Source organism: Neofelis nebulosa, chromosome 7 (assembly GCF_028018385.1).
Source record: "Neofelis nebulosa isolate mNeoNeb1 chromosome 7, mNeoNeb1.pri, whole genome shotgun sequence".
Classification (NCBI taxonomy): Eukaryota; Metazoa; Chordata; class Mammalia; order Carnivora; family Felidae; genus Neofelis; species Neofelis nebulosa.
Window position 1 is genome coordinate 38,342,585 of NC_080788.1, and position 27,061 is coordinate 38,369,645.

At 36.3% G+C, this 27,061-nt stretch overlaps 1 protein-coding gene across 14 annotated transcripts in view; it reads right to left on the bottom strand.

Annotated features, from left to right (window-relative positions):
- MAP2K5 (mitogen-activated protein kinase kinase 5) overlaps positions 1-27,061 on the bottom strand; it is a 270,655-nt gene that overhangs the window by 143,066 nt on the left and 100,528 nt on the right. For all 14 annotated transcript variants that reach the window (XM_058740633.1, XM_058740638.1, XM_058740627.1 and 11 more), the window contains exons 12-13: positions 7,390-7,451; positions 193-241 (exon numbers count right to left, since the gene is read on the bottom strand). In XM_058740633.1, coding sequence (XP_058596616.1) covers positions 193-241; positions 7,390-7,451 — 111 coding nt within the window. The remainder of the gene's footprint in view (positions 1-192; positions 242-7,389; positions 7,452-27,061) is intronic.

Sequence of the window (27,061 nt, forward strand, 5' to 3'; positions counted from 1 at the left end):
TACCAAGTTTATAATCTAAATCAGAGAAGTTGAAGGAGAAGATAAGAAAAACATTTAGAAAGCAGCCATCTTTTGATTACCAAATATATCAGCTGGCTTAAATAGCAGATCATGTATTTTAAAATGAAGGTATCCTGGAGTGGTCCGCACTCAATGTCGAATTAAGTTAGAGCTCGTAAGCTCAGTACATACCTCTATGTAAAATCTTTAAACTCCACAAATAGGTAAGGCCTTTTACAACCTAAATTTAAGAAAGAGAAACAGTACAATGATGATTTTTATCAGGAACTTTCCATATTTAAACATATAATCATATCAACCATAACTCTTCCTTTAAAACTCTAAAAACCAGTAAACATTTATTGAACATCTCCCATTTCTGTGCCAGGTTCTTGGAGGATGCCAAATGTATAAGCTACAGGTTTCTTCTCTAATGGGCTTCCAATGTTCTGAAGATAAGGCATGATTAATGAAAAAAATAAGTGTATGTGCATGGAAAATGACCTAGAAGTACATCTACTAAGTTCTCAGTGGTGGAATGGATGGGGGAAAAAAAGGACAGGAAAAAGGGACAAAGATTTTCATTTTTTTTCTATACTTTTATACACAGAATTTTTTAAAAAGTCATGATAGGGGCGCCTGGGTGGCTCAGTCGGTTGAGCATCCGACTTCAGCTCAGGTCATGATCTCGCGGTCCGTGAGTTCGAGCCCCGCGTCGGGCTCTGGGCTGATGGCTCAGAGCCTGGAGCCTGTTTCCGATTCTGTGTCTCCCTCTCTCTCTGCCCCTCCCCCGTTCATGCTCTGTCTCAAAAATAAATAAATGTTAAAAAGTCATGACATTTAAGGGGTGCCTGGGTGGCTCAGTTGGTTAAGCGTCCAACTCTTGGTTTCGGCTCAGGTCACGATCTCATGGTTCATGGGTTCAAGCCCCACATCAGGCTTCGTGCTAACAGCATGGAGCCTGCTGGGATTCTCTCTCTCCCTCTCTCTCTCCCTCTCCCTCTCTCTCTCTCTCTCTCTCTCTCTCTGCTTCTCCTCTGCTCTCTCTCAAAATAAATAAACTAAAAAAAAAAAAAAGTCATGACATTTAAGACCAAGGAAAGATATTTTTAAAAAGTTGGCTAATGAGAGCAATCTCTGTCAGTAATCAGGATTGCTTTTCCTGTCAGTATTCAGGAAGGCTTTACTAAAGTTCTGGGCCCTAAGAAACAGATTCAACTGATGTGATGAAAAGAGAAGAAAGTGTTCAGGCCAGGATAAAAATATACAACCAAAGTGTTGGGGCCATGTACTCTTCCAAAAAATCAAGGTCAGGAAAACAAAGAAACACTGAGACTACTCCAAGTTAACAGAGACCAGAGACATGACAACTAAATGTAGTATATAATCCTAGACTGGATGCTGGACAAGAAATTTTTTTCTTTTGTTCTATAATGGGTATTACTGGACAACTGTCAAAATCTAAGTCAGGACTGTTGATTATATAACAGTATTGTACCATTGCTAATTTCCTGATTTTGATCAGTATACAGCAAAGATGTGAGAGAATACCCTTATTCTCAAGAAATATACACCTTAAGTATTTACGGGTAAAGGGTCATGACGTCTGCAACTTACTCTCAAATGTTACAGGGAAAAAAATACATACATACACACATATATATATGTATATGTATATATACACACATACACACACATACACATATATATATACATACAGTAAAACCTTAGATTGTGAGTAACTTGTCCTATGAATGTTCCACAAGACAAGCAAACATTTCTAATAAATTTTAACTCGATAAATGAGCGATGTCTTGCAATATGAGTAGTATCTGACACCGAACATCACATGATCACGACTGAGCCAAAGGCTCTCACTCTCTCCCACTGCAGGATCGTGGGTGATCGTCTCCCATGCTCAGATGCTCAGTCTCAGGCCACAGTGTTTGGCAGAAGTCAGTGATTTTTCAGAACATTGGAAGGTGCCCACAACTGGCACTTGTGTATTTTTGGTCATTTCAAAGCACCTATGGACAGTCCTTTGCTTTTCCATACAAGAGTAAGTTTAGGGATGCTTTGTTTCATTCTAGGTCAGGCTGCCTGCAGATATAGACCCTTTCCTCTGCTGTTTTATTGCCAGTTACACTAAATACAGTATCTGACAAGAGTTTTTTAACATTGTACCTTAGTCAACATCTGTGAGAGCATATACAATGGCCCCCATGCAGAAAAAGATTCCATTGAGCCAATAGATAGCAGTGATTCCATTAGTGATAGTGAAAGTTGTCCTGCACAATAACCCTCCTCTCTCTTGTCTTCCTCATACCAGCCACGAAGGTTTTCAAAGGTACGTGCAGGTTAATTTGTTTATTTTTCTTTATATTTTGTATTTTCTTTAACATTTTGTATTACATTATAGTATTATAATCATTCTCTTTTTAATATAATTTTCTAATGCTTATTTAGTTTTTACAGAGAGAGAGAGACAGAGAGTGAGTGGGGGTGGGGCAGAGAGAGAGGGAGACACAGAATCTAAAGTGGGCTCCAGGCTCTGAGCTGGACACTTAACCAACTGTGAGGCACCCAGGTGCCCCTTGTAACCATTCTTATACGAATATTTTGGGGTTGTAGAACAAATCATCTGAGTTTACATTATTTCTTATGGGGAAATTCACTTTTATATACAAGTGCTTTGGATTACAAGCATGTTTCCAGAATGAATTACGCTCTCAAACCAAGGGGTGTGTGTGTGTGTGTGTGTGTGTGGTTGTGCGTATTTTTAAAACCAAACGTAGTTAACTGTTGACAACTGGGAAATCTGGAGGAAGCATCTTACAACTTTTCTGTAAGTTTAAAATAGTTTAAAAAAAAGTTTCTAAAAAAATGTTTTAAATGATATTAGGGTAGGAAAGAACAAAGTATATCAAGATGATCAGCCTCACAAGCCAGTCTGGCAGGTGCAAGTGTAGACTCACATAGAAAATACTGAAAGGGCAGGGCAAGAAAATAAAGTGAGAAAATAAAAACATTCACATTAGATTGGATTTTTGATTGAACAGCCTGTGTTAAGAATAGTCAAATAAGATTCTGAAAAAAAAAAAAATGTTTCTAAGACCCTAAGTATGTGGGTTACAAGTTCTACCTTCTATGTGGGAAGTTTAATCACTAATCTTTTGTAAAAATATTTATATAGAAATTGTTATAAAAGGGGAAGCACATGTTTTTATTCACACCGACTGACCCTGTATGCAGATGAGCGTGAATTTAACAATTTCAAGGTTGACTATTCATAATTACGTATCAGATACAATGCATGAACCACTATCACTCAAAATTTACTCAAGAATTTAAAAGTACTCATCATATTAGAACATTTTAGGTGAGTCAGGAGTGTAAGAACAAGGAAATCTACCATTATGAGGAGTAACTGAGTGATTTATGTATTTTTGAAAATGATGAAAAGAAGCCTAGAGCTAAATACACAAGGATTTTAGTTGATCAAGAAAGACTATGAGCAATTCTAAAAACAGAAATGCACAGGAAGAAACCCAATTTCTAAATACTAAAGATCTAGAAGAAGGTAAAATCTACATCAATTAAGGATGAGCAGAAATTAACATATTTTCATTGTTTTCTTAGACAGGGATGTACTCCTGAAAGATTTGCTAGCAAGGTATGATTATTTCCATGATAAGTTTGTCTGTTTTAAGAGAACAGAATATATATTTATAGCAAATCATTTCTTCCAGGATTTGGAAAAAGTGGCATTACAATAAAACACATATGTTCTGGACAGTAAGATAGTAAAAAAAAGAAAGAAAAGAAAGAAAAAGAAACTACCAAAATAGTAAAATGGCAACCAATAGGAGGAGGAAATAAGACAAAAATATTTCCTTAAATGTTTATTAAAATAACATCAATAACGAAAACAATTTTCTCTTTGAGTAGTAGGATAAGGCTATCTTATTTGGCATGGAAATAATCACCTCTGAGTTGGGAAATAGGGTTAAACTTTTCAACTTATAAGGTTAGTTGCATATTATAAAACCTTCCCATCAAAGATGGTTCACCACTAAAAATCAGTCCACAAAAAAATGAATAACCAGAAAACACACAAGGGGAAGGCAAACCATTATATATTCAGATCAGGCAGGAAAAAAGTAAAACAAATACTGATTGTATGACACTTGCTAAAATTATAAATCTTGTTAGTGATTCAAAAGAATATGTCACTTTTCCAACTTTGTCAAAATACACGTTTTCCTTTAGAAGTATATGAAAAGCAGTATATGGAGAGCTAGAAATCTGTCCATTGAAAATCTAGAGGGTATTATTGGTATTCAGTAGGCTGGGTTTCACAACAATGACTTGACAAAGCCTTGACACTAAAAGTACTTATATCTGCTGTCAATCACTCACTCCTTGACATGTCAAGTGCACATCCTTTCAGGGACAACTTCCATCAACATTAGCACTCAAAATACAGTACACAGTGTCACTGCTTCAGAAATGAGAAGAAAAATAAAACGTGCAAGATGGCAGGGAATGGCAAGAAGGCATTCCTCTTTCTCGGAGACCACATTCAAATGGAAAACAGATAAAAATCACTGAGCAAGCTAGAAGCTGAAATCAGCCAGCTTATATTAATTTTTTTTTATATCCTCTTGCCATATATCCTACAAGAGAAAATTTGAACAACATATCATCAAGGCTGACAGGGGGCCATCCTATAATGAACCTTGGATCTTTGGACCTCCACAGCATGCCAGATTATTAGAACCTGGAAAATAAAGTTAATTGGGGGTGGGAGAGGTGCCTACATGTGGTTCTAAGACATGAAAAGAATCTGAAGCAACTGTATGTGTCACTCCATTACTTTCTTATGTACTTCTCCTTTTTTCCTTTTTCTTTTCTTTGTACCCTTGTTCTCCCTTTCAGTCCTTCCTCCCCTTTTTTCTCCTTCTCTTAGGAAAGCAGCATGAAAAAGCATGGGGTCTGGAGTGAAACAGCCCTGGGTTCAAATTGTTGCTGATTAGTTGTAGGTAACTTTAACTTCTCTAAATCTCATCTTGCCATGTATAAAATATGTTCAGTAACCTACCCGTTACAGAGTTTGCCATAAAGATTAAATGACATAAAATTTATACATAAAATATGTATCGACAATTGGCACAGGAGGTATTCAACATGCACCCATTTCCCTCTTCTCTCATCTGATTCTGTTGCTTCTGACTTGGCAAGAGCACACCCGTGCTTCCTTGGCCTCACTGAGGGAACCCAAGGGAACAGAAGATGATGATCTGTCTTCACAATACTAGAGGAGAAACAACTAAGGATACCAGGAACCCAGTCAGGCTATGAGAGTATTTATTTACTTTTACAAACCATGACCTGGAAACCATCAATTCGCTAGTCTTATTTTAACTGGGAGAACGCTTCCACTTGTGTTTTTCAGCTGCAACACAGGATTAGTTGTTTGTAGCCTACTCAAATTACATGAAACAAAAAAAATACACTTTGGAGGCATTATACAAGTTTAGGCCCCAGCAGAGTTTATAAAAAGTAGTAGATGAAGAGCAAAATTATCAAAAGCATTTCTTTTATTCTGGCCACAGGCAGTTTTCATTACTATGACCTGATGAGCCATAAAAGCTAAAGAAATTGGACACATATTAGGGGAAAAAAACCCTAATTTTAAAAAATGTAAGGGCAAATGTAAACAATGCTTTGGGCTAGTGCTTATTTTGAGTGCCTTTCACTAAAATAATTTTTGCCGTATTTTCAATTACCCAATAGGTAAACCTGGTATTTGAAACCGAATTATTATTATTATTATTTTTGCTGACTCCATTCACTTCACAGGCTTCTCACGCCGGTAGAAATGAAAAGAACAATGGCCTTGTGTGGATGCCCTACACAAGAGGGAGGTAAGATTTATGAAGTCCAGGAAGAACATGCTTCTCTAACAGAAGAAACCAGATTCCTATTTTAGCCAAGTTCAACACATAAGTGAGTATACAGAACTCATACACTTTTTTCCTTTTCATTTGGTATCTTTGCCTTTTTTTGCCCTTTATTATACGTGTTATTAAACTTTAGAGCCAAGAACTGCCAAAAGCCACAAAGCATTCATTCCCTTCTGAGATTAAAAGAGGAAATGAAACATTTTTATTTTCATCTAAAATAGTGATTTAAGTACTCAAATTTCATACTAAACTAATCTACCTAAACATGTAGATTAGAAGCTACTTAGCAATAGCATCAGAAAAGAAAGTTCTCATCACCCTGGGCAGTTCATACTAATAATTAGAAAGAAGAAAGGAAAGCTGTGAATTACAATGAACTAAGACTAAATAAGTGTCCGTATTGGATTAAAGGATCTGAGTTGTCAGTGTGATGTATAATGAATGTGAAAATCAGCCATTTAATTAAATGGTACATGGTATAATTGCTTTGTTCTGCATTAAACTGCTTAAGTTATCAGAGTGCCTTTAGATTAGCAACTGTTTACTATTCCACCACCTCATGACTTCTCTTAGACACTGTGTAGCCTACATTATTCCAAATTTGAAATCTGGAGTTTATATGGTAATGTTAGTTGAGTTGACATATTGTGTCAATTTATTTGTGTATTCAGAAAACAGAAAATCTGCTTTTAATCACAAAGGGAATAAATTCCTAGATATAATTGGTAAAAAAAATTAAAAACCAAAAACACAAAAAGTCTGCAAAAATCTTTAAGAATAAAGTCGTGTTTTTTTTTTTTTTTAATTTTTTTTTCAACATTTTTTATTTATTTTTGGGACAGAGAGAGACAGAGCATGAACGGGGGAGGGGCAGAGAGAGAGGGAGACACAGAATCAGAAACAGGCTCCAGGCTCCGAGCCATCAGCCCAGAGCCTGACGCGGGGCTCGAACTCACGGACCGCGAGATCGTGACCTGGCTGAAGTCGGACGCTTAACCGACTGCGCCACCCAGGCGCCCCAGTCGTGTTTTTAAGTAGTTTTATTTTAATAATTTTGACTCTGCAAGTATTTTCTAATTATATGCCTGTAACTACAAAATGTCCCCTAAACAACTTTCTTGTTAAAGAACCTGGAAATTTTACTGGCTAACAATTGTACTAAGGCCTTTGCAAACACAAAAAAGTAGAATAGGTCACAACACCCATAAGCCTGAAGGATGTCCTGTGACTATGTTGTTATTGTGGTTTGGTCTATAAAAGAAGAAAACACAAAAATGACAAGAAAAGGAGAGTTAAGAAGGCCCTGCAAGTCAACAGGGATTGAAGAAAAATAACACAATATTCTGAGTATATAAGGAGAACAGGTTTGACTAGAAAAATTAAATCATCCAAATTTCATAAGGCAGAAGCCATATATACTCACAGCTATTGCAATTCTTCCAAGGACATGCTCTGGAATTTTTCTATATACATCCAAAGATCCTCCTGTAGAGACAGATATGTTTCATTATTATAAATAAAACTACCAGAACATTGCATTGGGCCCTTCCTCTGTGCATTCATTGGGAGAATATTTTTTTTCTTCTTATATTATGCATTGGATGTCTATGGTAGAATTGGGTTTTAGTCCAATTTTATTTATAACATAATAGCATACTTCCAGATGAAGCATAATTAGGTATCTCCATTTTATTTCTAAGTACAATCGCCTACATGTGAAAACTGAAAGAAACTAGTCAAGGGCAGCACAAGACTCTGCACTTTACATAAACTTAAATACATACTCAAAACTAAAGGCCAACAGCTCAACCACATTCAGGTATCTACCTTACTCTCAAATGTAAACCAGGATCATCTTAGAATTTTCACATTAATTGGGGCGCCTGGGTGGCGCAGTCGGTTAAGCGTCCGACTTCAGCCAGGTCACAATCTCGCGGTCCGTGAGTTCAAGCCCCGCGTCAGGCTCTGGACTGATGGCTCAGAGCCTGGAGCCTGTTTCCGATTCTGTGTCTCCCTCTCTCTCTGCCCCTCCCCCGTTCATGCTCTGTCTCTCTCTGTCCCAAAAATAAATAAAAAAGCGTTGAAAAAAAAATTAAAAAAAAAGAATTTTCACATTAACCAAACAAAAGGTGGTGAATATAAGGACCAGGATACACATAAAAACTAATAAAGTAGTAATACTGACATCTGTCTAAGGAATACTACCCTTCAAATTAAGTACCAAGACAAGCAATCAATCTATTCCAAAGATACTTAGTTCAAAATGGGTTCTGTTTGCTTTTTAAATTCTCTTTGATACCACTTTGAAAACCACTTTATGAAGTAAAAAAAAGAAAAACCAATCTCCTTGTATCATATTTGTCACTGAAATGGTATTCACTATCATCCTTCATCTTTACCAAATCCAGCTTCTGGCAGTTCCAGAAACCAAAACCATTAGACTGTGCACATAGGAAATGAAGGGCTACATTGTTTGCTTGTTTTAAATTTTCATCAACCTAGAAATTAGTACAACTAGAAGATAGCAGCTACTTGATACATACCTATCAGGTGAACATGCGGATAAATTAAAATCACTGTGAACCTCACTAGATAGGTAGAACTGCTCTGAAAGCAGTTTCAAAAGAAGGGACCGCAGCCAACAATAACATCACTGAAATAACCGCACAACTTTCCTCGGCAAGTATTTTATTTATTTATTTATTTATTTATTTATTTATTTATTTATTATTTTTTAATATATGAAATTTATTGTCAAATTGTTTTCCATACAACACCCAGTACTCATCCCAAAAGATGCCCTCTTCAATACCCATCACCCACCCTCCCCTCCCTCCCACCCCCCTGGATCAGCCCTCAGTTTGTTCTCAGGTTTTAAGAGTCTCTTATCGGGGCGCCTGGGTGGCGCAGTCGGTTAAGCGTCCGACTTCGGCCAGGTCACGATCTCGCGGTCCGTGAGTTCGAGCCCCGCGTCAGGCTCTGGGCTGATGGCTCGGAGCCTGGAGCCTGTTTCCGATTCTGTGTCTCCCTCTCTCTCTGCCCCTCCCCCGTTCATGCTCTGTCTCTCTCTGTCCCAAAAATAAATAAAAAACGTTGAAAAAAAAATTAAAAAAAAAAAAAAAAAAAAAAGAGTCTCTTATCCTCAGCAAGTATTTTAAAGGAACCAATATTCATTTGCAAGTATAAATTTGGGTACAATTGTCAAATTTTCAATCTCACAGATTTTCGGAAAGATATGCAAAGAACCACTACCTCGCTCATGTTAACAATATGACCGTATGAGACCTATTTAACAACAGGTAATAACCTTTCCTTGAGTCAAGTTGAGGTTTAGTCTTTCAGTTCTATAAAGGAATTATCCAGGATATTTGAAAAATCATTTCCATTTCAATCAAAGGCTAAAAATTCATATTTACCTACTTTACTACTGGATGATTTCTAAGTATGCCTCATATGATACTAAAATGGAGCATGTTATTGTTTTGAAATGCAGTTAAGTATATTTCACAGATATGAATATTTTTATATGCCAAATTTTCCTAAAGCTGAACATCAGAAAAAAAATTTTTTTTCCTATGAAAACAAATTTTATATATATATATGCACACACATATATACATATACATGTATACATATGTATACATATACATATATATGTATATATGTGTGTGCATATATATATATATATAGCATATATATATATAGCTACTGACTTTGTATTTATTCTGTTTACAGTAGAAAAACGATCACTTCCTTAGGTAAATGGCTTGTAGTTTCCAGATTCTTACAAGAAGCTGGAAAACCACAGTGTGACTAAACTTTATGCTTTGGCTATGAGTGTTCCCTGGAAGTTAATGAAAAAAAAAAAAAAAGACACTTCTGCAATGAACTGAACCATCTTTATTTACTTAAATAGCATTTTTATGATAGATGCAATAAAAGTGAAAATATGTTAAGAAAACATTTCATGTTCTCATCGATCTTTCAGAAGAATTGGCAGTTGCAAGGAGCTTTGCATGCTGGTATTTGGAAGACTGACAAATGCAGTTTACTAGACCAATCCCTTGTGAAGTGAACAGCTTGACTGGCTCAAAACTAGGAGGTGCAAATTCATTCACATAGACTAGTAAGAAGTCCTAACAGGAGATGCTTTTTTTAAAAATATATATATACATAAGATGTAAATCAGGATTTAATTGGCTAAACAGATAACAGACAACAGTCTAAACCAAAAAGCCAAAGATTACATTACTACTCTTATTGGCAGAACAAGCCAAAAAAGAATCTCATTTTGAGGTATTTCACTGGTTTTTGTAAATATCCATTTAATCTCAGTTATATCCCACTCTTCTTAGCCATCCACATGGGTAAATCTTTACATACTGGTTTTGTGTCATCACAGATTCATCCTGTCCTTGACATAATCATTAGAGATAACTGTCAGAGGCAAAAAAAAGGATCTGGCAGATCCACTCAGAATCAAGAGCTCCTATTAAGCTTTAGTAGTTCTCTTTGTGCAACTAAATAAGTCTTAGCCTAAAAATGACAGAGTTTACAGTTTAATTTTCACTGAGTTTTACTATCATCTCTATCCTTCAGGCCTATCCCAAAAAGGCAATTCTTAGACTCATCATATCACCCAACATTAGTGCTAGAGGGACATTAAAGAACAGTCCAATGACTTTATTCAACAAATGGGAAAAAGTGACTCCCAGAAAGTAAGTTTTCTAGTCATGGCCGTGAGTCAGTTGATGGGAGAGCTCAGGAAAGGTCTCGGCCTTTGAACTCCCAGAACTGCAAACATTTAAAAGGTTTCCCTGTAACATCATTGAGCTTGAGAATCACATGTGAACTTTTTACAGTTTAATGTAATGTGATATTACCATGACACAGACAGTTTAATCTTAGTTGAGACACTGGTATTCAAGGCATTTAGAAACTCATTTCTATGTTACACAGTTGGTTTAAACCTTTTATTCGTGATTCCAAGGTGACGTCACTGGTTTGCTTTCTGTGACCTGTCACTTCTCTGTATTCTCTGGCCTCAGATCACCCCTAGCCAGTCATTTCATTTCATGCTACAATCCACCATAGGAACCAGGAGGAAGACTGCTAACAAATTAGCAAAAGAACCCATCTCAACTACCAAACTATATGTTTCTCTTGATGAATTAGGGCCATCATTTTCATGCAACTAAGCAAAAAAGACTCATGGCTGTGAGGTCTGTGTTTAACCTAACACAGGACTAAACATAAAGTAGTGCCCTGAATGTAGGATAAAATACAAATATGTAGTTAATGAATGAGAAGCAACAATACTGTCATATTAATCCCAAAATTTTCTTAAAATGACCATGATTATTATTAATACTAATAAAATTAAAATCTGGAGCCATAAGCAAAAATTTCAGAAGAAGCTCTCCTAGACTCTGCTACTTGTAAAAATAAAGAGCCCTTTGTTTCAAGGACTCAAAGGAGTACTTGATACTCCTTTTCTTTCTCTGCAACATGGGTTTTTGAGAAAAAAATTTGTTCCAATGACAGTAATCCAAAAACATGGGCATATATTCTGAGAAGCTGTATTTGAGCATTTCTGAGTAGATTTAGTTTTACTTAATGAGAAGGCATATCACATCAGTCCCCTACTTGAACACTTCCAGTGGCATCTTAATTCAGATGAAAACACAAATTCCTTACATGCTCTATAAGGCCTACACAATGTAGCTTCTACTTACTTCTTTGGCCCCCTCTCTGGTCCCAGGTCCTCCCATCAATACTCACTAGTCATTTTGGCCTTCCTGTGGGGCCTTCATTATACCAAGCTTGCTCCTACCTTGGAGTATTTATAACAGATACTCTGTCTTCCTCAAAGATGTTCCCCATGACCTTCTGTGAATGGCTCATTGACATTAAAATCTGCTAAAATGTCACTCCCATAAAAAAGCCATCCCTGACCATCCTATCTAGCACCTCCTCTCCTATTAGTCATCATCTATCCTGCTTTATGTTCCAATGAGACTTAACTCTCTCTGAGAATGTACTATGTGTCTCTTCTCAGGCTCCCCTTCTAGAATTTAAGTTCCATAATGACAGGAATTAAGTCCTATTTACTGTTTGTGTCCCCAGGTTGAGAACAGTGTCTGAAGGAAAGTGTTCAATAAATATCTGGATATAGATGACTAATATGAGATTAAAATAGATAGTGAGAATCTACACTAAAGGAATAGTACTAGGGTTGGGAGAAAATTGTCAAGAAGCTTAATTGCAAGGGAAGGGAAGAGAAGAATTGATAGAGTGTGGTACACAGCTTCTGGTCCAAATATTTTTTGGGTACATTTTGCCGTATTATAGAGAATGAAGATACAAAAGAAAGAGGTTGAGGGATGGAGAGAACTTCACTAAGTGTATGCACATGTGGGACTGACATAAGGGCTGCACATAAGGGACTGACCTTATGCAGCCCTTCATGTGCAAGGAGGATCATGTTGGCTTACTTGTGCTAAGCTACAGATGGATAATGGAAGAGCAAAGAATTGTGAGAGCTCATACCTGAAAGTCTTCATTATCTTTGAAGGAGAAAGGAGGTCAGATCTGGAAGAGGGTAATAAAATTTTAGGATAATTGATGTGGGAAACAACAGAAAGATAAGAAATGGAGAGCTAAATGTAAAAAGTGGAAAATTTTAGTGTTCTGGGACTGATTAGCGTGGAGTAAGGGAAGCCGTCAAGCAGCAGTAAGAGAGCGTCTTTAGGCAGCTCAAGTCTAGAAAGGAGTTGCCTCAAAAAAGAGATTTAAATATAGGCTGCAAAGTGAATGTTTTAAGATAAGGACTTAATATATTAAAAATGTGTATCTTCAATTTTTTCATCAGTGTTTTACAGTTTTCACAATAGAGGTCTTTTACCTCTTTGGTTAGGTTTCTTCCTAGGTATCTTACTATTTTTGGTGCAACTGTAAATGAGATTGTTTTCTTAATTTCTCTTTTGCTGCTCCGTTAGTATATAGAAATGCACATTGATTTTGTATCCTGTGACTTTACTGAATTCATTTATCAGTTCTAGTAGCTTTTTTGGTGGTTTTCTATGTATAGTATCATGTCATCTGCAAGCAGTGAAAGTTTTACTTCTTGCTGATTTGGATGTCTTTTATTTCTTTTTCTTGTCTGATTGCTATGGCTACGACTTCCAGTGCTATGTTGAATAAATGTGGTCAGAGTGGGCATCCCTGTCTTCCAGACTCTAGGGGAAAAGCATTCAGTTTTTCACCATTTAGTATAATGTTTGCTTTAGGTTTTTCATATATAGGCTTTATTATGTTGAGGTGTGTTCTCTCTAAACCTACTCTGTTGAGAGTTTTTACCATGAATGGATGTTGTACTTTGTCAAATGTTTTTTCTGTATCTATTGAAATCATCATATGGTTTTCATCCTTTCTCTTACTGATGTGATGTATCACTTTGATTTGCAAATAATGAATTCACCCTTACATACTGGGGATAAATCCCACTTGACTGCGGCAAACGATTTTTAAAATGTATTGTTGGATTCAGTTTGCCAGCATTTTCTCTCAAGGATTTTAGCATCTATGTTCATCAGAGATATTTGCCTGTAGTTCTGTTTTTTGTGTTGTCGTTATCTGGTTTTGGTATCAGGGTAACACTGGCCTCATAGACTGAATTTTCCCGTTCTCTTCTATATTTTTGGAATAGTTTGAGAAGGGTAGGTATTAACTCTTCTTTTAATGTTTGATAGAATTCGCTTGAGAAACTGTCTGGTCCTGGACTTTTGTTCATTGGGAGTTTTTTTGATTACTGATTTAATCTCCCTGCTTGTAACTGGTCCACTCAATTTTTTTTTCTTCCTGCTGCAGCTTTGGTAGATTATATGTTTCTAAAAATTTATCCATTTCCTCTAGGCTTTTCAGAATATTCTCTTACAACTGTACTTCTGTAGTGTTGGTTGTTATTTCTCCTCTTTCATTTGTAATTTTATTTATTTGTGTCCTGTCTCTTTGTTTTTTTTGATGAGACTGGCTAGAGGTTCATGAATTTTGTTTATATTTTCAAAGAACTAGCTCCTGGTTTCATTTATCTGTCCTATTGTTTTTGCTTTTTTAGTTTCTATATCATTTATTTCTGCTTTAATTTTATTATTTCTTTCCTTCTGCTAGTTTTGGGGTTTGTTTGCTGTTCTTTTTTCTAACTCCTTTAGGTGTAAAGTTAGGTTGTTTGAGATTTCTTTTTACTTCTTGAGGTGGGCCTGTATTGCTATACACTTCCCTCTTAGAAACACTTTTGCTGCATCCCATTTGAACCACTGTGTTTTCATTTTCATTTGTTTCCATGTACTTTTAGATTTCTTCTTTGATTTCTCAGTTGATCAATTCATTGTTTAGTAGCATGTTATTTAACCTCCATGTATTTGCAGTATTTCCAGATTTTTTCTTGTGGTTGATTTCTAGTTTCATAGCATTGTAGTCAGAAAACATGCAAGATCTTTTTTAATTTGTTAAGACTTGTTTTGTGGCCTAATATCTGATCTATTCTGGAGAATGTTCTGTGTGTAAGACATTCCATGCTCATGGACTGGAAGAACAAATATTATAAAAGTAATTAACAAAGCAATCTACAGATTTAATGCAATCCTTATCAAAATACCAACAAAGTTTTTCACAAAACTAGAGCAAAAAAAATCCTAAAATGTATATGCAACCACAAAAAAACCCAAATTGCCAAAGCAATTTTGACAAAAAAAAAAAAAAAAAAGCTGGAGGTATCACAGTTCCAGACTTCCAGCTGTACTGCAAAGCTGTAGTAACCAAAGCAGTATGGTACTGGTATCAAAATAGAACAGAATAGAAAACCCAGAAATAAACCCACAATTATATGGTCACTTAATCTTTGACAAAGCAGGAAAGAATATCCAACGGGAAAAAGACAGTCTCTTCAACAAAACTGGACAGCAACATGCAAAAGAAATTGGGACTACTTCCTTATACCATATACAAAAATAAATTCAAAATGAATTAAACATCTAAACATGAGACCTGAAACCATAAAAGTCCCAGAACACAAGAAGTAGGGTCTCTGACACTGACCATGGCAACATTTTTCTACATATGTCCCCTGACGTAAGGGAATAAAAGCAAAAATAAACTATTGGGACTACATCAAAATAAAAAGTTTCTGCATAGCGAAGGAAATAATCAACAAAACTAGAAGGCAACCTACAGAAGATATTTGCAAATATTTGCAAATGACATACCCAAAAAAGGGTCAGTATCCAAAATATATAAAAAACTTATACAAATCAACACCTAAATAACAAATAAGCCAATTAAGAATGGGCAGAAGATGTGAACAGACATTTCTGCAAAGAAGACATCCAGATGGCTAACAGACACATGAAAAGATGCTCAACATCACTCACAACCAGGGAAATGCAAACCAAAACTACAATGAGATAATACTTCACACCTGTCAGAGCAGCTAAAACCAACAGCACAAGAAACACCAAGTGTTGGTGAGGATGTAGAGAAAAAGAAACCCTCTTGCACTTTGGTGAGAATGCAAATAGGTAGAGCCACTGTAGAAAACAATGGAGTTTTACTCAAAAAAAAAAAAAAAAAATTTAAAAACAGAATTACCATATGATCCAGTAATTCCACTACTGGGTATCTACCCAAACAATACAAAAATGCTAATTTGAAAAGATATATGCACCCCTATGTTTATAGCAACATTATCAAAAAGAGTGAAATCTTGACATTCACAATGACATGGATGGAGCTAGAGAGTATAATGCTAAGTGAAATAAGTCAGTCAGAGAAAGACAAATACCAAATGATTTCACTTGTAGGTACAATTTAAGAAACAAAACAAATGAGCAAGGGGAAAAAGAGAGAGACAAATATGCCAAGAAACAATCTTAGCTGTAGAGAACAAACTGATGGTTACTAGAGAGGAGGTGGTTAGGGGATGGGTGAAGTAGGTGATGGGCATTAAGGAGAACTCTTGTTGTGAAGAGCACTAGGTAATGTATGGAATTGTTGAATCACTATATTGTACACCTGAAACCAATATAACATGTATGTTAACTACACTGGAATTAAAATAAAATGAAACTTTTAAAAAAGCATTAAAAATGTAATTAAAAGGTGACATTAGCAAAAATGACAGAGTAAGGACCATTGAAAATTCTCTTCTCCACATAAGCAATAAAGAAACAGGCAAAAATTGTCAGACCAATCTTTGCAGAACTCTGGGAATGAATAAAAGGACTGCAGCAACCCAAAAATCAATTATTGAAGATTTGGGGCATTTTAACTTGCCCTGTTCCCAGTGCCTCCTCTCCAGCTTCACTGAAGCCTTGAAAAGCAGCAGCCTGCAATCCCAGGGAACACAGCAGCCAGGGGGGCACTGTACAGGTAGAACTGAGTTGGTGCTCCCTCAAATACACTTTCTCAGAAAAGTTTTATTTTTGATCTGTCTGGTGGTTCCCTGGAAGACCTTCCTGGACATATTGCCTTTATTCAACCTGACTTATAGGTTGCCTAGTACAAAAAGTCTTTTCCTTTGGGGCATTTGTTAAAAACAATTAGAAAGAACTGATTAACTTTGCAACTGACTGAACTGGTGGATAACAGCTGGGCTGAACTAGCTAAACAAAAATCTTAAAGAGGAAATCTAGGAAATGCAATGTCCATAGAAGCTTTGAAAAATTCTATCATATTCTTGGGAATCTAGGATATGTGCATGCATACAGCTGTGTACATGCTTAGAAAGGCTCTGAGGAGGCTGTAAGCAGGTACTGGGGCTGACCAGGAACCTCTGCACAAGCAGGAAGCAAAAACTAAGACAAAGTTACCAACTGCCTGGGCGAGTGTTGAAGATGTGCCCCAAACACACATGGAACCCCCCTCAACAAAGACAAGGAGACTTAATAGCTCTAAGCATTTAAGGAAATCTCTGTCCAATCATTAGCTGACTTGGAAGCTCACTGAAAAGAGGCTTCAGTGGCCATACACCAAAGATATAAACATGACAGAATACTTCAGAAAAGTCACTGAACAGCAGCAACAAAGTTTGGGGATGAGGGAGAATCTGATTTCCAATGTTAACACAGTATTTACTTTAAAATGTCCAGTTTTCAGGACAGCTGGGTGGCTCAGTCATGACCTCGCAGTCTGCGAGTTTGAGCCCTGCATCAGGCTTTGTGCTAATAGCTTAGGGCCTGGGGCCTACCTTGGATTCTGTCTCCCTGTCTCTCTGTCCCTATCCCACTTGTGCTCAGTCTCTCTCTCTCTCTCTCTCTCTCTCTCTCTCTCAAAATTAAAAAATAAATAAAAATAACAAAGAATCATTATTTAAAAAATAAAATTGAATGTCCAGTTTTCAATAACAAAACCAAAAAAGTATGACCCATACACAAGACTAAAAGCAATTAATAGAAACCATCTGTATAAAAGCTCAGATGTTGGACTTACTAGAAAAAAAATCTTTAATGAACTATTTAAGAAACACTCTGGGAAATCATGTAAGGAACTAAAGTATGAAGATAATGTCTCCCCTAATAAAGGATATTAATAAGGAGATAGAAAGTATACAACTACACACATATACATACATACACACATAGGTATGTATATATATATATATATATGTACACATATATATATACACATACATACATACATATGTAAAAATAAATAAATTCTGGAGTTAAAAATAAATAAGACATTATTCACCAGAATATATCTACATAGGCTGAAAACAGAATCAGGGAATATAAAGATACGTCAATTGAGATTATCCAGTCTGAGGAACAGAAGGAAAAAAGAATAGAAAAATGAACACATTATCAGAGACCTGTAACACATCATCAAGCATATCAACATATGCATTAAGGAGACCTAAAAGAGAAGGAAAGATGCAGAAAGAATATTTGAAGAAGTAACAGCCAAATATTTCCCAAATTGGATGAAACCATTAATTTGCACATTGAAGACATGCAATAAACTCCAAGATAAATGAAGAGACTAACACCTAGATACATTATGAAACTGTCCAGAGACAAAGACAAAAGAAAATCTTGAAAGCCAAAAGAGAAGCAATACAAGAAATTCTCAAAAATATTAACAGAACCATGCAGATCAAAGGCAATGGATGGCATATTCAAATAGCTGAAAGAAAAAGACTGTTGACCAAAAACTTTATATCCAGCAAAACTATACTACAAAAGTGAAGGATAAGACACTCTGAAATCAACAAAAACTGAGGGAATTCATCACTAGCTGACCTACCCTACAAGAAGTAAAAGGGAGTCCCTTCCAACTGAAGGAATTTCAGAGGAAAGTTACTAGATAGTAACTCAAATCCACACACAGAAATAAAGGGTACTGGTAATGGTTACTATATAGGTAAATATAAAAGGCAGGATAAATGTATTTTTGTTTGTAAGTCTTTTTCTCCTGTCTGACTGAAAGGGAACTGTAGGGGTGCCTGAGTGTCTCAGCTGGTTGAGTGTCCGACTCTTGATTTCAGCTCAGGACACGATTGCACAGTTTTTGGGGTCAAGTCCCGTGTCAGGCTCCATGCTGTCAGCACAGAGCCTGCTTGGGATTCATTCTCTCTCTCCCCCTTTCTCTGCCCCTCACTCCCTCCCTTCCTCTCTCTCTCTCAAAAAAAAAAAAAAAAAAAAAAGGAAATAAATTTAAAAAGAAACAGAACTTGGCACAAGAACAGACACTCAGATCAATGGAACAGAATACACAACCCAGAAATGGACCCCCAAACGTATGGCCAACTAATCTTTGACAAAGCAGGAAAGAATATCCAATAGAATAAAGACAGTCTCTTCAGCAAGTGGTGCTGGGAAAACTGGACAGCGACATACAGAAGAATGAACCTGGACCACTTTCTTACACCATACACAAAAATAAACTCAAAATGGATGAAAGACCTAAATGTAAGACAGGGAGCCATCAAAATCCTCGAGGAGAAAGCAGGCAAAAACCTCTTTGATCTTGCCCGCAGCAACTTCTTAGTCAACATGTCTCTGGAGGTAAGGGAAACAAAAACAAAAATGAACTACTGGGACCTCATCAAAATAAAAAGCTTCTGCACAGCAAAGGAAACAATCAGCAAAACTAAAAGGCAACCGAGAGAATGGGAAAAGATATTTGCAAAGGACATATAAGATAAAGGGTTAGTATCCAAAATCTGTAGAGAACTTATCAAACTCAACACCCAAAAAACAAATAACCCGGTGAAGAAATGGGCAAAAGACATGAATAGATACTTCTCCAAAGAAGACATCCAGATGGCCAACTGACACATGAAAAAATACTCAACACCACTCATCATCAGGGAAATACAAATCAAAACCACAAGGAGGGGTGCCTGGGTGGCTCAGTCAGTTGAGTGTCCGACTTCGGCTCAGGTCATGATCTCACTGTCAGTGAGTTCAAGCCCCGCATCGGGCTCTGTGCTGACAGCTCAGAGCCTGGAGCCTGTTTCAGATTGTGTCTCCCTCTCTCTCTGCCCCTCCCCCACTCATGCTGAGTCTGTCTCTCTCTCTCTGTCAAAAGTAAATAAACATTAAACAAAATTAAAAAAAAAACACAAGGAGATACCACCTCACACCTGTCAGAATGGCTAACATGAACAACTCAGGCAACAACAGATGTTGGCGAGGATGCAGAGAAAGAGGATCTCTTTTGCATTGTTGGTGGGAATGCAACCTGGTGCAGCCACTCTGGAAAACAGTATGGAGGTTCCTCAAAAAACTAAACATAGAACTACCCTACGACCCAGCAATTGCACTACTAGGCATTTATCCCCAGGATACAGGTGTGCTGTTTCAAAGGGACACATGCACCCCTATGTTTATAGCAGCACTATCAACAATAGCCAAAGTATGGAAAGAGCCCAAATGTCCATTGATGGATGAATGGATAAAGAAAATGTGGTATATATATATACAATGGAGTATTACTCAGCAATCAAAAAGAATGAAATCTTGCCATTCGCAACTACGTGGATGGAACTGGAGGGTATTAAGTGAAATTAGTGAAATTAAGCTAAGTGAAATTAGTCAGAGAAAGACAAAAATCATATGACTTCACTCATATGAGGACTTTAAGAGACAAAACAGAGGAACATAAGGGACGGGAAACAAAAATAATATAAAAACAGGGAGGGGGACAAAACAGAAGAGACTCATAAATATGGAGAACAAACTGAGGGTTACTGGAGGGGTTGTGGAAAGGGGGATGGGCTAAATGGGTAAGGGGCATTAAGGAATCTACTCCTGAAATCATTGTTTCACTATATGCTAACTAATTTGGATATAAATTTTAAAAAACAAAAAATAAAATTAAAAAAAACAGAACTGCACAAAGCAGTAAGTAAAAATCTGCATTAATAAGTACCCAACTTATAAAGATGTAACTTCTATGACAGTAACAGCGCAAAGGAGGGGGATGGAATGGAGCTATTAGGAGCAACAATTTTATAGACTTGAAAAAAGTTGATATTAATATGAACTAAGTTGTCAGAAGTTAAGATGTTAATTGTAATCTCTAGGAAAATCAAAACTATAACTCAAAAAATATAGTAAAAGAAATCATGACAATATAAACAATACATTAAAAATACCTATTTAACATAAAAGAAAGCAGTAATGAATAAATGGAACATAAAAGAATACAACTAAAGAAAACAAGTAGTAAAATGGCAGATATTGCTGGTAATTACATTAAATGTAAATGAATTAAACACTGACAGATTGGCAGAATGGATTTAAAAATGACCCAACTCTATGATGTCTATAAGAGATGCACTTTGGATTCAAAGACCCAAATAGGTTGAAGGCAAAACAGTGGCAAAAGATAGAACAAGCAAATAAGAATCAATGGGGGGGCTGGGATGACTACACTAAGATTAGACAAAATAGACTTTAGACAAATATAGTAACTAGAGACACATTTTATAATGACTGAAGAGTCGATCATAACAACTATAAACATATATGCACCTAACAACAGAATGCCAAAATATATGAAGCATAAATTAACAGAATTGAAGAAGAAATACACAAGCAAAAAATATTAGGTGGAGACTTCAATATCCCACTTTCTTTTTTTTTTTTTTTTTAATGTTTATTTACTTTTGAGAAAAAAAGAGAGAGCGCGAGCGGGGTGTGGGGCAGAGAGAGAGGGACACACAGAATCCGAAGCAGGCTCCAGGCTCTGAGCCATCAGCACAGAGCCTGACATGGGGCTCAAATCCATGAACTGCAAGATCATGACCTGAGCCAAAGTTGGCCGCTCAAATGACTGAGCCACCCAGGCGCCCCTTCAATATCCCCCTTTCAATAATAAATAGAACTAAACTGAAGATCAACAAGGAAATAAAATACTTAAACAACACTGTAAATCAACTAGACCTAACACACATCTAAGGAAAATCTAACCCATCAAGAGCAGAATACATTCTTCTCATGTATACATGAAACATTCTCCAGAATAGAATGTTAGGCATTAAAACAAACCTCAATAAATCTAAAAGAACTGAAGTCATACAAAGTATGTTCTCTGACCTCCAAAAGAATATTAGAAATCAACAACAGAAGAACACTCAATGTGGAAAATGACACATTCCTAATGGAAAATGGGTCAAAAAAGAAATCGCAAGTGATTTCTCCTTTGGGGGGAATTAGAAAATACTTTAAACTAAATGAAAATGAAAACATACCAAAACTTCTAGGATGCAGCTAAAGCAGTACTTAGAGGGAAATGTATAGCTGCAAATGGCTACATTAAGTAGGAAATATCTCAAATCAGTATCCTAACGTTGCACCTTAAAAAACTAGAAAAAGAAGAGCAAACTAAACCCAAAGCTAGTAGAAGAAACAAATATTAAGGCAGAGAAAAACAGCAGAGAAAATCAAAGAAACCAAAGTTGGTTCTTTGGAAAAGGCAAAGAAACTGACCAACTTTTAGCTACACTGATAAAGAAAGAAAGAAAGAAAGAAAGAAAGAAAGAAAGAAAGAAAGAAAGAAAGAAAGAAAGAAAGAAAAAGGAAGGAAGGAAGGAAGGAAGGAAGGAAGGAAGGAAGGAAGGAAGGAAGGAAAAGAAAAAGACTCAAATTACTAAAATTTGCAATGAAAGAAGAAGGAAAATTAACACCAACTTTACAGAAATAAAAATGATTATAAAGGAATATTAGGAACAACTGTGTATCAACAAATTAGGTAATCTAAATGAAATGGATAAATTTCTAGAAAGCTACAAACTATCAGAATTGAAGAAGAAATACGTATCTGAATAAACCTATAACTACATGTAATTACTAAAGAGATTGGTAATCAAAAAACTCACAAATATTATTCAGTCTTAAAAAGGAAAAAAAATTCTGACACACACCACAGCATGGATGAACCTTGAGGACATTATGCAAAGTAAAATAAGCCAGTCCCCAAAAAAGACAAATACTGTATGATTCCACTGAAATGAGGTACCCAGAGTAGTCCAATTCATGCAGACAAAAAACCAGAATGTTAGTAGTCAGGGGCTGGGGTTAGGAGGCAATGGGTTACTGTTTAATGGGTACAGAGTCTCAGTTTTGCAAGATGCAGAGTTCTGGAGATTAATGGTGGCACTGGTTGCAGAGCAATGTGAATGTACTTACCAGTTATGAACTACACACTTAAAAATGGGTAGTACAGTGAATTATATATGTTATCTGTGTAATATACTACAATTAAAAAACACTGCTGGGAAAGACGGTCTTATGTGCACTGTTCTTTGGACCCGATGTGGCCACATAAGAATGGGCCATGGGTCTGGAACACTTGCTTACCAGCAGATAAAGAGCCCATGTAGCCTGTGCTGGGCTTACCTCTTTGTTTTGGACTGTTTTTCCCTGTTTCAAATTCAGTGTGTACTCCATTGTCCTGCTTAAGCATGTGTGTCAATGACCTTCAGACATGTCCCCAGCCTTCGGTGCTTCTGACACCACAGGAGTAGGGTGGGGTGGAGGATCCTTTCGCTGCAGCATGAGGGGTGTGTGTGGGCCAAGGGCCCTGTATAGGCTGCCAGGAAGGACTTACTGTTGGCCGCAGGGAACTGATACTCCCAAACTGATCTTGCTGTCTGTCTGTCTGTCTGTCTCTCTCTCTCTTTTTAATTTTATGTAAGGCACTGTTAAATCCAGCATTTCATTGCACTGTGTTTTCCTTGGCAACTCCATACTAAGATACAGTGGGCAGAAGTGCTTGGATTTCTCCTGATAATAGGCAACAGATGCCACTTGACCATAAAAACTACTCACAAAGAAAACCCCAGGACCAGATGGCTTCACTGGTGAATTCTACCTAATGTTTAAAGAAAAATTAACATTAATCCATCATAAACTATTCCAAAAACTAGAGGAGGAAAAAATGCTTTCCAACTCCTTTGAGGCCAGAATTATCCTGATACCACAACCAGACAATGACATTACAAGAAAAGAAAACTATAGACCAATATTCTTTAAGAATATAAATCCAAAAATCCTCAACAAGATACTAGCAAACTGAACCCAGCAATTTATAAAAAGCATTATACATCATGACCAATTGGAATTATCGCAGGAATACAAAATTGGTTCAACATGCAAAAGTCAATTAATATAATACTATTATGGAATAATGGATTTAATTATGGAATTATAGAAAAATGGATTTAAAAATCATTATCATTTCAACAAACACAGAAAAACCAAAAATACTCAACAAACTTGGAAGACAAGGGGACTTTGACAACCTGATAAAGGACATCTACTAAAAACCCAAAACTAATATCACACTTAATAGTGAAAGACTAAAAGCTTTCCATCTAAGATCAGGAGAAAAAGAAGATGTCTGTTCACACCACTTCTATTTGACATTCTACTGAAGGTTCTAGCCAGGGTAATTAAGCAAGGAAAAGAAATTAAAAGCATCCAGGTTGGTAAGAAAGAAGTAAAACTACGTCTATTTGCAGATGACATGTTTTATACAGACAATCTTACGGAAGCTACAAAAACCTATTAGGATTGAGAAACAAATTTAGTAAATTTATCCTACAAGGGAGCAGGATAGAGATCAATATACAAAAATCATTTATATTTATATACACTAGCAATGAATAATCCAAAATTGAAATAAAAGCTCAATTTATAATAGCATCAAAAATATTTATGAATAAATTTAACAAAAGAACTGCAAAACTTGAATACCAAAAACTACAGAGTATCACTGAAAAAAATTAGAGGATCTAAATAAATGGAAAGATACTCTATGTTCATGAAGTATAAGACTTCATATTGTTAAAGTGGCAGTACTCCCCAGACTGATGTACAGATTCACTGCAATCTGTATCAATATCTTAGTTGGACTTTTTGTGTGTGTGCAAATTTGGGAGGCTGATTGTAAAACTCATATGAAAATGCAAGGGACCCAGAATGGCTAAAACAATCTTGAAAAAGAATAAAGTTGGAGTACTCACACTTCTTAATTTCAAAACTTACTACAAAGCTAAAGTAACACAGAATAATAAAGTAAAGTACAGGGTGCCTGGGTGGCTTAGTCAGTTAAGTGTCCAACTTTAGCTCATGTCATGATCTCACGGTTCGTTGAGTTCGAGCTCTGCTCTACGTCAGGCCCTGTGCTGACAGCTCAGAGCCCAGAGCCTGCTTTGGATTCTGTGTCTCCTCTCTCTCTCTCTCTCTCCCTCCCTCTCTCTCTCTCTCTCTCTCTCTCTCTCTCTCTCTCTCTCTCTATGCTCCTCCTCTGCTGCTCTCTATCTCTCAAAAATAAATAAACATTTTTAAAAAAAAAGGTAAGCAAGGACAGTCTAGTACTGCCACAAGGATGGGCAAATAGATCAATGGAATAGAACTGAGAGTCTAGAAATACATTTCATGGTCAATAAATTTTTGACAAGTGCCAAGAAAATTCAATGGGAAAGAATAATCTTTTTAACAAATGGTGCTAGGACAACTGGATATTCACATGAAAAAGAATGGATTTGGACTCTATACCACATACAAAAATTAACTCAAAATAGATAAAAAAAAAAACCTTTAAGAATGAAAATTATAGAACTCTTAGAAGAAACCAGGTATAAACTTTCATGACTTTGGATTATACAATACTTTCTTACATATGACATCTAAAGTACAAGCCACCAAAGAAAAAAAATATGAACTGAACTTCATAAAATTTTAAAACTTTTATGCTTCACGGGACACTATCAACAAAATGAAAAGACAACTCAGAGTGGAAGAAAATATTTGCAAATCATACATCTGGTAAGATACTACTATCCAGAATACATACCAAATTCTTACAACTCAACAATAAAAACACAAATAACCCATGTAAAAATAGACAAAAGATTTGAATACACATTTCTAAAGGAAGATATACAAATGGCCAACAAGTACATGGAAGTATTGTCAATGTCATCAGTCATTAGGAAATCTAAATCAAAACTAAAAAGATATCATTTCTCACAGGCTATACTAAAAAAGACACACAGTAACAAGTGTTGGCAAAGATGTGGAGAAATTGAAACCCACAACCATTGCAGCTGTGAATGCAAACGGGTGTGAAATAGAATGGAATGGTTTGACAGTTCCTCAAAAAAATTACAAATACAGTTATCATACAACCGAGCAATTGAACTCCTAGATATACACTCAAGAGAACTGAAAACTTCTATCCACACGAAAAACCTGCATACAAACATACAGAGCAGCATTATTCATAACAGCACAAAAGTGGAAACATCCCAAATGCTCACCAACTGCTAAATGAGTAGTTTATTATTCAGCCATAAAAAGGAATAAAGTACCGATACATGCTACAACATGGAAACCTTGATAATGTTACGCTAAGTAGAAGAAGCCACAGGGTACCTGGGTGGCTCAGTTGGTTGAGTGTCCGACTTCAGCTCAGGTCATGATCTCACAGTTTATGGGTATGAGCCCCGTGTCAGGCTCTGTGCTGACAGTGCAGAGCCTGTTTCAGATTCTCTGTCTCCCTCTCTCTCTGCCCATTCCCTGCTTATGCTCTCTCTCTCAAAAATAATAAAATTTAAAACATTTTTTTCATAAAATAAAAAGCCAAACGCAAAGGCCACATCCTGCATGATTCCATATACGTGAAGAGTACAAAATCTGGAGACAGAAAGTAGATTAGCAGTTGCCACGGACTAGAGGAATAGCGAGTGGCTGCTAATGGCTAAGGAGTTTGTTTCTGGGGTAATAAAAATGTTTTCGAATTAGTGATGATGAGCTTGCACAACCTTGTGAAAATACTCAAAACCAATGAATTGTATACTTCAAAATGGTGAATTTTATGGTGATTAAATATGCCATCGCAATAAATGCATATTTTAATATGAAACAGAATTTAGAACACATTATCTACCTTATTATAGTATCAACCTACCAAAGATAACTTCTGAAAACGTCTTGCAAGGCACGAACTAGTTACTTTGTTACATACTAAGAATCCACCAAATAAACTAAGTATAAGAAAAAATGCTGAAGGACACCTTAGTAGCTCAGTCAGTTAAGTATCTGACTCTTGATTTCGGCTTAGGTCACAATCTCAGAGTTGTGAGTTCGAGCCCCACGGTGGGCTCCATGCTGACAGTGCAGAGCCAGCCTGGGATTCTCTCTCTCCTCCTCCCCTGTTCACATGTGCACGCACACTCACTCTCTCAAAATAAATAAATAAACTTTAAAAAAATGTTGTGTTTTAATGGGCTAGAAACTGAAAAACTGAATATATAAAATCTAAAGACTGCTTTGATTTAAAATGGGTAAATAACAATGATGACATTATTTCAGGAACAGGGTACCAAGAAATCTACATTTTGCCATAATATTCAGACCAAGAAAGAGTTACCAAAATAGAAATGAATGAAAAATACAGATGAAAGGAAAGGGCTAGAGTCCAAAGAAAACTAAACACATCTTGGCTAAACAGCTGTGTTGAAAAACAATTTCTTATCTTGCAATTAAGAACCGATTTCTTTGTAAAAGACACAGGACATTGGGTTA